Here is a 15,792-nt window from a genome sequence, read left to right on the forward strand (position 1 = left end):
CTTCACTTTATTCCGTTCTGTGCGGTTGGCTTTTTTTGCCTGCACCCTTGCCCTCCGTTCTTAAAAACAGAGATAGCAGCGATCTGTCACGCCATTACATAAGTAAACCTGCCCGTAATAGAATTATTTTAGTGCTGTTACAATTGAGTGCTTCTCTGTGTTGTGCCTCCCTGTCTGCTAAATCTACGGTAATAGAAAGCATTTGGCTACAGGTCAGATCTCACATGTTATCTTATTTAAACCCTCGTCATGACTCAACTCTGCATTAAAAAAAGCATATGATCCGACCTGTATTACAGCAGATTTAGCAGACAGGGAGACAACACAGAGAAACACGTGAACGGGTAAAGGATTTATGTAAGTAGTTGTGCGTGTTAGTCTAACAGCTTGGTCTTCCATGATACCAGAGAAAATCCTTGCGGTATATGGGAGGAAGTTGACTAGTCCACGCAGTGATCTATCAAGCAGGGTTCAAGCTTGCGTCACTGAGAACTGCCTGCCCACCCCATCCTTACTGGGTAAGGGCCGGCGGCTCTTGAGCAGGATAAGAGTGGAAGAAAAGAGTCGCGTAATCGCTATTCAGGATTTTAAAGAGCTAATAAATGGGAAAGGTATGCCAAACATAGCACTTCCTTCAATTATTAGCAATATGGTATCCACATGTACAATGTTCAGAATGAAGGTATATGTCCCCTTTAAAGCAAATAAATGGATGCTGTAATGCCCCCCTCATTCCTTCTAAAATTGTTTGGAAATGAACAAGCAAAAGCAGAATGTAACGGTTTCTGTTCGTTTTGAAGAAAACTCTAAAGAAGTATATTATTCCTGCAAGGCCTTGTACGTGAACAAGCATCTTGTTGTTCTACAACACCACTAGTGTGGAAAAGAAAAATCCAGTGCTGCCTTTTAATGCTTTATTCATTGATTAAAAGAATATACATTTAACATAAACCAAACAGTATCAGTCATTTCAAACATACGGCTGGTTTCCTTGTTTTCTGTCAGGAGTTCCATTTTTTTTTCCCATTTATCTGATCACATTTATAAAGATAAAATTTTTACCACTTCTGGCATTTCCCCCCACACACTGTGCCAGTGGATCTTCTATACTGATGTACATATAAAATCTGCATGGTATGTGCTCACTGGAGACAAAACAGTGCACACCTGTCAAAGGTCATTTTTTAAATATAAGATGGTAAAACCATTTGTAAAACACATATAAACTTTTTTTTTCCATAAATAGAATCATATCCGGACATCTGTTGCATAAAGTGATTTTTTTCAAAGCAGCCAGGTCTCAGCACTGCTGGGCACCCACGTTGGCCACTTCAACTTTGTTTTTATTATTGCAGACTGTCCTTTTATCATTAAATGCACAACATTCGTACCACTTAAAACTGGGGTCAGGTGGAAGTCTCACAGAGACCACGTCCGTACCGCGGTTGCCCTGAAACAGTTAGTTAGGCTTGTGAAGCCTTTCAGATATAACAAGATATTAAAACAAACTTCATGGAATGTTCTTCATGCATTATAGCAGCTTATACCAGCGATAGAACAAGCTTTTTTTCATTATCTCTTCCTATCTCTACATTCGCTAGTCACAGTGAAACAGGTGCATGTTAGTGTAAGAGTTCTGAGGTTGTGACTGAGCCACAGCACAGCTGCGTACCACAGGTCGAAATTCGACCTTTTTATATTACAATCTAGCAGTATCTGGCCGACCTGGTGATGGCTGGCCCTGCCAGCATGTGGGCTCTTCTTCCATTTTTAATCTATTCTTTGGCAGCTGAAACAGGCGCTGACAGAGAAAATCCAGTGACTTGGTTGCCAGGGATCTCACGACTAAAGATTTGCCAACACATTGCTTTTGTAAATTTGCTCCCTTAAACGCGTTCACGTTTATGTGGGATTAAATAAAAAAAAATCCATCTCGGGGAGGGGGGGAAAAAAAAATATACAAACCCCCCAAAGTGAACATATGTTGTTCTCTCCTCTAAAAGTTGAAACAGTATTTCAGATTAACATTGCATTGCACAAAGAACCAAAATGACTCACAATTAAGACTTGAAAGCTGATCTAAGAATATAGGGAAATAAACCAAGTACTTGATTTTAGGTCTGGTTTTTTTTTTAGGCAAGAAGAAACCAATTCACTATAAAAGACTGCTTCAGTTTGTAATTCTTTACCAAGTAAATAGCAAACTCTATACTATGCACACCCACTGGGATACAGGTATTGTAAAAGGAAATTATTGTTTGGCTCCTGAGCACACCACTTAAACACATAGCAAAATGCATAATTACTTGGTAAAAAAACAAAACCAAAAAATACAAATGCCAAAGTTATATAGTAACCTGAGAAAAACTTCTATGTGGTCAACAACATCTTTGCTAGCTGGTCAGTGGATCTGCTAGCCAACAAGCCCATCTTTGCAATGGAAAGCTCCTCAAACGGCTCAAAAAACTTATCATATTGATTCATCTGCGCTTAGCCTCACGGCGGTCTTCAAGTATCTTAACCTGTAAAGATGTAAATCTCTGAACAATAGTTTCATCTATGGAGAATCCCAACATTGGTCTGTAAAAAGGCATAACAGCCTGCAATGAATACACAATAATCATAGGTCCCCAAAGTTAATAAGTGCCCTTATTTGCATCTGCACCACCTATTTATGCAGTGGGCTGCATACGCTTTCTGGTTAGAGATGCAGTTCTCTCGATAAAGAACCGCTGTATTTGGAGACCAAAAGTACTTTAACCGTGAAAGCCCTGAACAATGTCACTTTTGACTTCTAAACCAATACACGACTTTCCTTGTTGATCAAGAAGTAGATACACACATACAATTTTATATAGCTAATACTGATTAAACACAGCACGAAGGATTAGTTCACGCTACTGAGAAAACATAATAGGACCCTATTTTGCATATGTAACCACAGGAAACCTCTAGGATAATAAAAAAAAAAGGGGGGGGGGGAGAAAAACTAAATGCCTTCACTGAAGTTTTGCATCTCTCTGTAAAAATGGCGAGAAGGCTCTGTGAATACACTGAGCAACTCTATGTCCATGACGGCACGCCAGGGTCGTGCAAGTCCAATTGATACCTGCTCTATAAGGTTATGTACTGGATCCACATCTTGATCTGCCAGCTCGCTTTGATCAAAGTCTATGCTTTCTTCTGTCACTTCCAACATTTTCAAATCAGGCCCACGCAGACGGGCAATTGCGATTAGATTATGTGCCCAAACTGTGTAACCTGGAAAGAGGGGGAGAAAAATAGTCATGTATCAGTGACAAACATCTAAGTGTTTTTAGCTTGAATTGAATACAGTGTTACCTGGGGATCAAACATTTGAATCATTCAACACACTGTTTCCATTTGTTCCAGAGTGAGAGTGTTGACTTCTCATTTTAATTGGGGACAGATCATACAGGCTCTAGTCTAGTCTTTGAACAAGTGGATTCCTGATCAAAACAGGTTTATACACCCCTCAACCCTTTCAATGAAACAGCAATGCACCAAACCCCCAATATCTGAGGAATGTGTACACTGTTGTGCTGGCTATGATCTGACTCAGAGAGGAACTGAAAGTAATGGGACTACTCAATTGATTCCCTCCCTAATACACAAATACAATTAGGGGCATATTTATAAGATTTTCAGTTGTAGACATCAGTAGGCGTGCATGAAACAGACTGCCCTTGTTTCTAAACATTCTGTAGTGCACACTGAAATGAATTTATATTCAAACGTATAGTATGTGGATTTCATGTGTCCATTAAAAGGTGGCAACCACATCTGACCGTTTATATTTTCTGATGATAATGCAGGGCATCCCTCATTTTGGGATTCAGTTGAATCACAAAGCTTTCATGAAGGATTTGGGGGAATCCCAAATTGAACCCAAAATTGCATATGAAATTTAAGGCAAGGAAGACTGCAAAGGAAAAGAAATAGCTGTTTGTATTACAAAAAGGTTGTGTGATTTTAAGGATTAAGTTTGGCCAGGCACTTGGATTCAGCTAAATCCTGTTGAAAAAGACTGACTCCAAGTTTCTGTTCATCCCTATTTTCTAATCAGACGGACATTTGCCCTATTATTTCTTAAAAACAGAATGAATAGATCCTAAAATTTCCCACTTAGATTGTAAGAGTTCACGAGCAGGGCCATTCCCCTATAGTCTCCTAACAATATCCAACTGTAACTGTGCATCTATTCAGGTAAAATGATTCCCTGTATATGTAAACTCTTAGGTACTGTATTTGTATCCCAATATACTCTAAGGTGTTGAGGGAGATTTTGTAGATGGGAATAAGGTGCTGACCTTGGAGTCCTGTTATATGGTTGGTATAAAATGCAGCTTAAAATGAGTTTATTAAGTTACCTTTTCTGGAATGGAATATTTATTGAAAGATTTGAGAGCTATACAATTGAAATTCAACCAAACGAAATCTTTACTTGTGTTTTGTCCACAAACCAATTATTTGGAGTAACTGTTTTACAGTTCCCAGGATTATATACTGAACAATAATGCTGGAAAATGAAATTACATGGATCTCCCACTTACTTCATGTGACTGTTAGGACTTCAAGCATGGCACTGGAACATCTACACTATCTTCACATCACTCTCCTCTTAGCTGGTCAATTAAATTTCACAGAAATTGGCCATTATATTGCCAATTTATAGTTGAATCTTTAAGGGATATTTTGTTGGATAATTTCTGTTGGATGTATTTCTTAAAGCCCATGGTATACTGTACTTGAGTTAATATTAGAATGCCAATATAGTATATGAAGAATCCCTTAGCAGAGAATTAGTACCTGCATATAAATGTAGTAACTGTTTAGAAAACAATCAAATCCAGTGGTGACACACAAGAAAGAGCAGGTTGCCTCTCTACAAAGTAGAGAGTGTTGGGAAAAAATGTTCCACCAAGTCAAAAGCAATGTGTAACTCAAAGCACAAATGCAACAAAATAAATATTATCCTTACCATGAACAGCCAGAAGAGAGAGTCTCATACATCTCCAGGCCAAAAGAACCAAAGGATCTTCATTCCTATTGTCACTGAGATCTGGGAAGCCAGACATATCATTGACATCATTCATTAAGATGAAGTGAGTAAGGAATGCGTCATACTGCCTAGAGATGAGGTCTACAACCGCTCCCGATACGCATGTTATGTAGCTGTCGAAATGAATTCTCTCTAATGGTATGCTGGGCTTTAGAATCCTTAACATATCATCACTCTTGACGTCAAATGCCATCATGTAGACACGAAGATTACCACTGTTTCGGGTTAGGGCTTTCCAATCTTCATCTTCTGGCATTTTATCCAGGGTCTTGTTTTTGAGTGAAGTGTTGTGAACAAGAAGGGACAGTCTATGCAAAGGCACATGGTTGTTGTTAGCCAACACTCTTGCCATTTCTGCTGTGAAATCGCAAAAATCCAGAGCAAGAGAGCGAAGATTAACAAACCGCTCCAGCTCAACAGCAGTTACCAGGGTGGTGTTAGCAGGAGTGTGATTGTCCAGTAAACTTAAATGTTCTATGGTGTTGGCAACTGGATTAGATAATGATGACAAAGATGTTGGAGTAACAATCTCAAGCATAAATCCACATGACAACCATTTTAACTGCCTGCTGTTCCTCAATATTTCTTCAAAGTACTGCTGTATTCTGGAAAAAACAGGATGATTTCATGTTAAAACTAGAGCCTCCAGTGATACTGCAGGTGACAAAACTACCGAAAATTACAGGGTCCTGAATTCAATCAAGTGAAAAAGCAATACAATGCAAGTAAAAAAAAAAGAAAAATATACCCCTCCCCTTAAAGGAGAAGGAAACCCTTTTGCAAAAAAAACCCGTACCCCCCACCCCAGGTAGACTCCCCTTCCTCCTCCCCCAGGCTAACTACCCCCCCGGGAAATACCCCATACTCCATGGTGCAGATTCTTCGAGCGGACTTCCACGCATCCATCTTCTGCATCCTTGGTAAGTAGACTGCGAGATCAGCAATTTCAGTGTAATTCTGCGTATGAGGTGTTGTCGCAAACTGCTCCAATTCATCTCCCAGTCAGCGGAAGATGGATGCGTGGAACTCCGCTGGAAGAATCTGCGCCGAGGGGTAAGTATGGAGTAGGGGGCATTTCCTCTTTTAAAGGAGAAGGAAAATCTTCCTCTTTCTTTGCGCGGATGGACATGCGCAGTAGAACAAAAAGCCAAACTTTAACTAAAAATGTGCATACGTTTCCCCTGGGAAATTTGAAGAAAGCAGACGCAGAAAACATTTTTAGTTGTTTCTACCACTGGATAGTCCCACAAGGCCAATGTAGATATAGTAGTTACATTTTTATTCTGAAAGTGAAAAATAATGCAATTGTATAAATATATTGGGTGCATGAATTCTGTAAAATGTATGCACATATTTCTATAAATTGATATAGCTATATTTTATAGTTATAGTGAAGTGCTATCCACTTTTTACCATAGCTGGTAAGGTCAAAGGGTGATAGAAATGGCATGGTTCAACATTTCTAAGCAGGGCAAATTCTAGAATTGGGAACCTTAGTCAGTACAAGTAATACTGTGTTCAGAAATTCTTTTCTAGATTTTCACAAGCACAACCAGAACTGGGGCACAATGCACAGCACTCCGGTTCAACCGGTGTATGTGCTACAGAGTCAGCAAATCACTTGTGTTCAATGATGCATTTCTTTGTAACCTCATACTTTACACTCTGAGAATACAAACATTACATTTCAATACTTAAATAATAAAACAGTACCTTGTACTTGATTCAACCCAAGATATGATTAATCCTTACTGGAAGCAAAGCCAGCCTATTGAGCTTATTTAGGTGTACATTATTTTCTATTAAAGGAACAGTGACACCAAAAAAATTAAAATAATTTAAAGTAATTAAAATTTCATGTAGTGTTGTTCTGCACTGGTAATACGGATCGGTTTGCTTCAGAAACATTACTATAGTTCATATAAAAAAGCTGCTGAGTAGCAATGGCAGAAATTTAAAAAATGGCAATATGGCACAGGTCAAATAATGGATATAACAGATAACATTGCGTTTTTACAGAGCTTATCTGCGGTGTAATTTGAGCCTTTTCTTCTTTGAATAGCTGCCCCTGTGGTTACACAGCAGCTTATTTAGATACTGCATTATATTTTTATTACTTAAAAACAATTTAATTTTTTGGTGTTACTGGTCCTATAAGATCCATATTACATAAATATCCATTATCCAGAAAACACCAGGTCCCGAGCATTCTGGATAACAGGTCCCATACATGTAGTAATGTAATATAAAAATCCTTATACTATATTAAAGGCCGAGGTGTATAACATTTAAACACAGCTAGAGAACAATGCAGGCCATGTGACTGTTCTATCCACCCACGATGTACAATGCAGCTGTGATGGAAACTTGCCTTCTTTTCAAGGAAATCTCTGCCACTTCCGAAGCGATGGGAAATTCTCCTCAGATTCACAGAAGACCACATAAGGGAGTTAGTACTGATCATTTCTATTCTCATGGCATCTCCACTGATAAACAGATTCTTCAGTAAAATTATAGGATGCTTGGGATCTGTGGTATTCTTTTAAGCATTAAACGGCCAATAGAATTGTTTTACACTGGGGCGGATTTATGCAGCTTAGTTAGGATCAAGTTCAAGCTATTGTTTTATTATTAAAGAAAATAAATCATTTTTAAAAATTAGAATAATAAAAAAAGACAGCCTTCCTGTAACTCATATTTCCAGATAAGGGATACCATACCAATATTAAAATTCTCTTCTCTCAATATGTTAATTTCAAAAAAGGTTAACAGCTCAAATTTACCATCGAATATAACTCATCAATATATGGTACTTACTGTCTGATTTTTTTCCCACCAGGGTCCACTTTATTTAGGTAAGCATTTGTTATAGTGCCATTCTGTTGCAAAATACTGATGTCACCAAAAAGGCTTAACTTCTGGAGGTTCCTATAGTGAAAGTAAAAAAAAAAAAAAGATTATAAATTCCCAGTATCCGTTTGCCAACATGAAGTACTAAAACGGTTGCTGTTAAAGGGGTTGTTCACCTTTGAATTAACTTTTAGTATGGCATAGAGAGTGATATTCTGAAAAAAATTGCAATTGGTTTTCATTTTGTATTTCTGGTTTTTAAGTTATTTAGCAGCTATCCGGTTCAGCAACCTGGTTGCTAGGGTTTAACTTACCCTAGAAACCAGGCATTGATTTGAATACAATAATGGAATATGAATAGGAGAGGCCTGAATAAAAAGATGAGTAATAAATAGTAGTAATAACAATAAATGTGTAGCCATACAGAGCATTTGTTTTTTAGATGGGGTCATTTGAAAGCTGGAAAGGGTCAGAAGAAAAAGGCAAATAACTCAAATAGAACATAAATAACGAAGACCAGTTGCAAAGATGCTAGGAACTGGACATTTTAGAATATACTAAAAGTTACTTCAAAAAGGTATTTAAATCATTTTATATTATTAAACAATTTGTACTTTTTTTTTTTGGAATGATTGAACATTTCTGTTCTGCTGCTCTCTCTGCAGCTATCTGGGTGCTAGGATTTATTTATTTGCACCAACAACAAGCCAGTGGTTTGACTATGAAGACATCAAGAGAAAAAGAGAAAGGAGAAAGGCTGCATAGAAAAGTTAAAAAAAGAATACAAATTGTTGTAATTGTTTGCAGCATTTCAAATTGCAATCTGGAAAGAAGCAGAAGAGAATGAAGACCAACTGAAACATTGCTAAGAAATGGACAGTCTATGACAAGTTTTCTATTTGGATCTCTACCTACATGTAAAGCTTTATATATATATACTATTATCTAATTGGTCCAGTCAGTGCCTGCCCTTTTCCATTTTCCAGTTGATATCCAAACTAAATATTTTTCCTACATTAGAAAAATGCTTAATGTAGTCTGAGAACAAAAAAACCATAATGATTCAACTCATCATTGCATTTTTATAGGTTCAGAGGTAAGAGAGCCTTATTTATTTGCAACCCCAAAGAAGCCATTACTAGCCACAAGAGTGGCCAGTTCTCAGATGAGCCGCATTGCCTCTATAGTAGGAAGTTGGCTATTTAAAGGGAAATACACTCTAGATTAAGTTCAATTTTCATATGATTCCTATTCAACTTCATTGAGATGAACAGATAATGCAATTCTTTGCAAAACTGGCAAATTCATCTGCATGTTTAAAGGACAAGGAAAGTCAAACTCACAGAGTAACACATTTTTAGGCACCGACAGTGAATAAATTCACTTACTTTTTACTACAAGTAGTAAAAAAAAAAAAAAAACAGGCCAGGGAGACAAAAGGGGCATATTTATGTAAGTGTAAAACTAGTTTGTCAAAGTGAAATTCCCTTAATCATCTAGGGGCACATTTACTAAGCTGGAGTGAAGGATTCAAATGAAAAAAACTTCAATTTCGAAGTATTTTTTGGGGTATTTCGACCATCGAATAGGCTACTACGACCTTCGACTCTAACTAAAAATCGTTCGACTATTAGACCATTCGATAGTCAAAGTACTGTCTCTTTAAAAGATACTTTGACTACATGCTTCGGCAGTTTGAACCTACCGAGATACAATGTTAGCCTATGGGGACCTTCCCCAGCACTTTTCTAACCTTTTTTTGATTGAAGAAAAATCCTTTGATCGAACGCTTAAAATCGTTCGATTCGAAGGATTTTATTGTTCCATCAAACGATTTTTACTTCGATCGATCGAAGGATTTGCGCTAAATCCTTTGAATTCTATATCTGAAGGATTTAAATTTGAGGGTTTATTGAACCTCGATATTCGACCCTTGATAAATGTGCCCCATAATCTATGGTCTTTTTAGAGGCATATTTATCTAAGGGTAAACTGCCACTTTCACCCATTGATACATGTCCCTAAAAATCTCATCGAAGTGAATACAGAGGAATTTCATTCTGGCAAGCTCTAGTTTTTTTTTTTGAAACACTGAAAAATATGCTTGCATGGATCACTGGGAAAATTAAACAAAATGGTGGTAGAGATTACTAGCCTGTGAATTTATTTAGAGTAGTGGAATTCTGACCAAGGGTAATAATTAAGGGTTCCATTAATGAATTTGACTTGTCCTTTAAGTTCCTTCTGACACTTGCAGGTGTCTCCAATGATGTACATGAATGAATAGACCTGGAATAAGAATACATTATAATACAATGATTCAATTAATTAGATGAATTTGTAGCATATTAGTGCTGCTATGCGTATAGCCTTACATATTGCTTTAGGGTCTCCAATCATTCTGTTCTACCAGCCTTTCCTTTGCAAGTTGTGACAATTATAGTTTATGTTTCTTTATAGACTGTGCCACCTCTATTCCTTACATTTAATGTCCTGTATACCCTTTTAAGATTTACGGTTAATAACACAGCTGCCAGTGTGTGAACAAATCAGATCCACATTGAAGCATTCATAGAAGGGCTGGACACAATGGACTGGTATCTATTTTCAAACTAAATACACTATAATGTTGTTTAGAACTTTCACTGATCTGCCAAAAGTTATTTATACATTTACCCATGTATAAGATTGACAACTTTTGTAAGTGCCAGATACAAGTTGCCATCCTGTTCTTTACATTGGGGTTGCCTCAGTCATCGGGTACTTGAAATGCCAGAGTATGTTTTTTTTTTCAGTCCACACATGGTATAAAGTGAGGCAGTGTGTCTTTTCAGTCTTATTGCCTAGAAAGTTTCATCAGACCAAACTATGTATCCATTGGATAGCAGGTGGTCTCTTCATGCAGAAACAGGGGCTTGTAGTTGCCACCACACCCTTTTAAAGGACAATGTAAGCCAAAATCATTGGTGGATATCAGTTTAGCTAATTGATAAACTAGAATCTCCTCTTCTTAAAGGAACAAAAAAACACACCAGCAGAGTGTGACACAGCCATCATCTTTCCAAAGAACCTCTGTGCCAGCCTATGCAAGTACATGTGCAATAGAGCAATTTCTATGCCACAAATGAGCAAACGTTCATCCGGTGCATGGGATTAAAGGAGAAGAAAACCCGCTGGGCGCAAAACCACTCCCGCCCTCCCCCGTGTTGCCCCCCCTCCCTCCTCCCCCTGGCCTACCTGTCCCCCTGGGCAAATGCCCCTAACTTGTTACTCACCCCTCTGTGCAGGTCCTGTCCACAGAGTTCATAGTCGCCATCTTCTCCCACGCGCGTCTTCTTCCTGCTTTGACCGGCGTATGCGCAGTAGGAACAGTTACCGGTACGATCTACTGCGCATGCGCCGAATGTCACAAAGTTTTCCGATTTCACGTGACGATTTCTTCATGACATTCGGCGCATGCGCAGTAGATCCGTACCGTAACTGTTCCTACTGCGCATGCGCCAGAAGACGCTGGTCAAAGCAGGAAGAAGACGCGCGTGGGAGAAGATGGCGACTGTGAACTCCGTGGACAGGACCTGCGCAGAGGGGTGAGTAACAAGTTAGGGGCATTTGCCCAGGGGGGCAGGTAGGCCAGGGGGGAGGAGGGGCAACAAGGGGGAGGGGTTTTGCGCCCAGGGGGTTTCCTTCTCCTTTAAGGAGTGTTTGAATAGATGTGCCATGCTGCTTAGAGTCATTGCAAGAGAAGTGTCAAGTGTCCCATGTTAGAAATGAGCCCAAATGGGGGTGCCTTTCACATTCATTATTTAGCTTGTATTGTCCTTTAAAACCAGATGTACAAAACTGACAAGCTGAATGACTAATTAGCAATTCATTAAGACGCATGCTGCAAAAAGAGTTTAAGCTGCACCATATGTAACTAATTAGCCGTGCAAGATGTGCCTACAACATCTCCAGATTTAATGATGCAAGGCTGACATATTTTCTGGATAAAAATAAATGCCTTTCTATATTTTTATCTTTCTTCCCTATTATATTGGCATCACGCATGGCACCTATAGTGACTTCCCAATGAGACAACATGAACAACACATTCTTGCCACTTCAGTTACATAGTAACATAGTAAGTTAGGTTAAAACAAAGACACACATTCATTAAGTTAAACCTTTTAAGTCTATATTTAACCTGCCTAATTGCTATCCAGAGAAAAGAAAAAAATTTGAAGCCTCTCCAATTTGCCTGAGAGAGGAAAAAAAAATTTCCTTCCTGACTCTAAAATGGCAATCGGACCAGTCCCTGGAACAACTTGTACTATGAGCTATCTTCCATAACCCTGTATTCCCTCACTTGCTAAAAAGCCACCCAACCCCTTCTTAAAGCTATCTAATGTATCAGCCTGTACAACTGATTCAGGGAGAGAATTCCACATCTTCACAGCTCTCACTATAAAAAAAAACCCTTCCGAAGATTAATGCGGAACCTCCTTTCTTCTAATCGGAGTTCTGATTAGTTCTTATGGGCCAGTAGTCACACATCAGAGTATCAAGATTATTTTCTATTGAACCTGCAATATCAAACAGAGTAGTTTTAGGGCTGAACTCCACGGTGCGGCTTGTTCCTATCAGGCGTTGAGAGGAATCGGATGCGATGAGACGGATTCGCTGAATATAATGTAAGTAATCAGAATGTTGGATACAAGCAGCTTGTTGGTTCGACATTGCTATTACTTACATGATATTTTGCACATCTGTCTTGTAGCATCCGCTTCCTCTCATCTTGTCGGATCGGAACAAACCGCACCGCGGAGTTCAGCCCTTAGGCAGTGCTGTGGAGTCAGTACATAAATCCTTAAACTCCGACTTCTCAATTTATGGTACCTCCGATTCCTCTGTGTTTAAAGGAACAGCAACACCATAAACTGAAAGTGTATCAAATGAATTAAAATATAATGTACTGTTGCTCTGCACTAGTAAAGTTGCTCTGCACTAGTAAAACTGCCGTGTTTGCTTCGGATAGACTACTATATTTTATATAAACAAGTTGCTGTGTAGCCATGGGGGCAGCCATTAAAGGTGGAAAAAAAGGCAGTTTACATAGCACATAACAGATAAGTCCTGTCCAATACAATGGTGTTTTATCGGTTATGTAACCTGTGCAAACACACAGCTTTCCCAGTGCATGCTAAAAAAATATTACTTTAAATGATTTCATTTTTTGGTGTTACTGTTCCTTTATTATATACTAATGTATTTTTCATGTTGATTGAAAGAAGTTAAGTACACAACATACCAGGCTTTTTATTACTGCCAAAGCTAAAAAATAGAAAACCACACCATCTGATAATTGTAAACCAATAAAAGTTAAACTACATAAAAGGAAAAACAATTGGAAAACCTAAAACAACTCCTATATGAATTGAACTTGGCACATAGCCGTATGATAGCTATTAAATACAAACTAAGTATTGTTCTTATAAAAAGAATTGCTTCTGCCATATCCTCCTTCATAGAAGCTCTTAAATCTGATTTGAATTTGTTCAGTGCTAGTATTTAAATTACCAGTAACACAAAAAAATGTAATTAAAATTATTTCTACTTAACGAAAAAAAAAAAACACTCAGACACTTAACTTTGAATTCGCAAAGTCTTTATTAAGAAATAACTCACCGATTCTCTGCTTGCGCTCCCTCTTCAGAAACGGCGACAGGGTGCCGATCCATAGCGCGGAGCTCGATTTCTCCTCCCTGGCTATCTCCTATAGAAGGCAGGGGGGAGAAATCGAGTGCCGCATGATGGATCGTCGCCCTGTCACCGTTTCTGAAAAGGAGCGCAAGAGAATTGGTACGCTATTTCTTAATAAAGACTTTGCAAATTTAAAGTTAAAAGTGTCTTGGTGGTTGTTTTTTTTTGTCGTTGAGTAAAAATTCATTTGATTTAAAAAATGTAATGTTACTGGTCCTTTAACGTTATTAGGAGTTGGAACATTTTTGGCAGTGGAGTAACAAGATAATATTAGGCCCCAGAGCAAATTATTTTTCAGCTGCCAAAAACATCAAAAGGTAAATTGTATATGAATTAGGGCCTAAAGGTGGCCATACACGGGCAGATAAAGCTGCCGATATCTCGTTTGGACCGATTTGACAGCTTATCTGCCCTTGTATGGGGGCTTCCCGATCGATATCTGGCCATGATATTGATCGGCCATACGGCCGAACGTTTGAATTACCCCCGATATAGCCATGCCATTAGTGGCATATCGCTGAAAGATCCGCTCGTTTGGCGACGTCTTTGAGTCTATGACCACCTTTATAGGCCTCTATACCTCCCGGGCCCCTCTGCAGCTGCAGGGTCTGCTTCTTCAGTAGTTACAGCCTGATTTTTGGGGATTCCAGATACTCAAAATTGCTCCTGACTTGGACTCCACAGCTCTGGTTTTAGGGGTGATTAGTTGTGTCCCCCACATGAAGTAACTGAATATGTGATTAGTGGAACAGGCAGCTACAAGGAAACTGCAGGTGAGTTGCTAGGGACCACTGCGTTGGTGGAAATCTGAGGCATTTTCTGTTGTTTATTAGGGGCATACATAGGGCTCATACACATTGCACAACAAATATCAACCTAACTGGCCTTCCAATTCAGCAGCCCCTTGGAATGATGGAGATGCGTGTGCAGAAGCGTTGCCTGGTACTGCCAGTATTATAGTCCCATCATCACTCACCTGTTATTCCTGACACTGCTCAGCACACACAGCACCAGTTCCAGGTAAGTGCGCAACACATCGAGCCAGCGGGAAGAAGGCTGTGCATCCGTTTCGTTCCCTACGCCCCCCTGGGCCCCGTCATCCCCCTCGGAGTATGCGGTGCAGCAGCAGGAGGAGGCCGGGGGCGTCACGTCGGATTCTGACGCCTCAGCGGTAGAGGAGCCACCGGCCGTGTAGTTTTCAGCGGCGAATTCAACTCTTAGCTCCCGCACGAAGGCCCCGCATTTTCTCATGAGGAATTCAAGGCGAGGACGCTCCGTGGCTGACACTCGCAGGCCCAGGCGGAGCTCAGGCCATAGAGCCGGGTAGAAGAGGCAATCTCGCCAGCGTGAGCAGGTAGCGGAGGCCCGGAGCCGGTCAGAAGCCGGCAGGAAGGAAAAAATATGTACAATCAGCTCGCTGGGGAGGGACGAGGCTCCCACATCCCCGCAAAGAGCCATGGGAAAGCCGGGCACCTGGAGCACTGGGACTGCGCCTGCAAAACAACAACATGAAGTGACAAGATGAGCTGTGGGCGGGGTCCGGTCCACCCAATCTAATCATGTTGCGGGGGGGGTGTGATAGTATGTAACATGCAAACCCGCGCTCCCTAAGCAGTTGGTGAACCACATCTTCCAGTATCTATCGATAGCCTTTGCAATCAAGGGATGCTGCGAGCCGTAAACTGTGTTATTCAGCCATAACCTATTCGGTGCCAGCGATAACTTACCTAGCCCACGCAATGTATTTGTCAGTGAAGATAAATGGTAGACGAAGTTGAGATTTTACGTATTTAGTTACGTTCCCCAATTCGCTCACAAATGGTTCATTCCACGCACGGGGGGCGGGCAGTACTGCGATTTAAGACCGTACCATCTTGCAGAGACACACAGGGCACAAGGCTGATCTAGAGGCAGTCAATTAAACATAGGATTTTCTATCTTTTCCAGTTTGGCCGATGATTATGGCCCACGACTTGAGATGCGCATACAGTGGCGATTATGAGCTTTTATCAGTATACAACTATAAACAAATGGTAACGTCTGGTTCTGGAAGGGGCGGGACTTATCCCGGAACTTTCTTTCTAGCACATGACCAGTTTCAGAGCTAACAATTACACCAT

The 15,792-nt window shown here is 39.8% G+C and overlaps 1 protein-coding gene across 2 annotated transcripts; it reads right to left on the reverse strand.

Annotated features, from left to right (window-relative positions):
• Nucleotides 1-900: 900 nt before the first annotated feature.
• Nucleotides 901-15,484, reverse strand: fbxo33.L (F-box protein 33 L homeolog). Of its 2 annotated transcripts, none has more exon segments than NM_001096128.1 (5): nucleotides 901-3,261; nucleotides 5,003-5,688; nucleotides 7,901-8,011; nucleotides 14,649-15,165; nucleotides 15,400-15,484. In NM_001096128.1, coding segments are annotated over 4 exon segments (1,551 nt in total). In that variant the 5' UTR covers nucleotides 15,131-15,165; nucleotides 15,400-15,484; the 3' UTR covers nucleotides 901-2,989.
• Between the last annotated feature and the right edge of the window lie 308 nt (nucleotides 15,485-15,792).

The sequence above is a fragment of the Xenopus laevis genome, chromosome 8L (assembly GCF_017654675.1).
Source record: "Xenopus laevis strain J_2021 chromosome 8L, Xenopus_laevis_v10.1, whole genome shotgun sequence".
NCBI lineage: Eukaryota > Metazoa > Chordata > Amphibia > Anura > Pipidae > Xenopus > Xenopus laevis.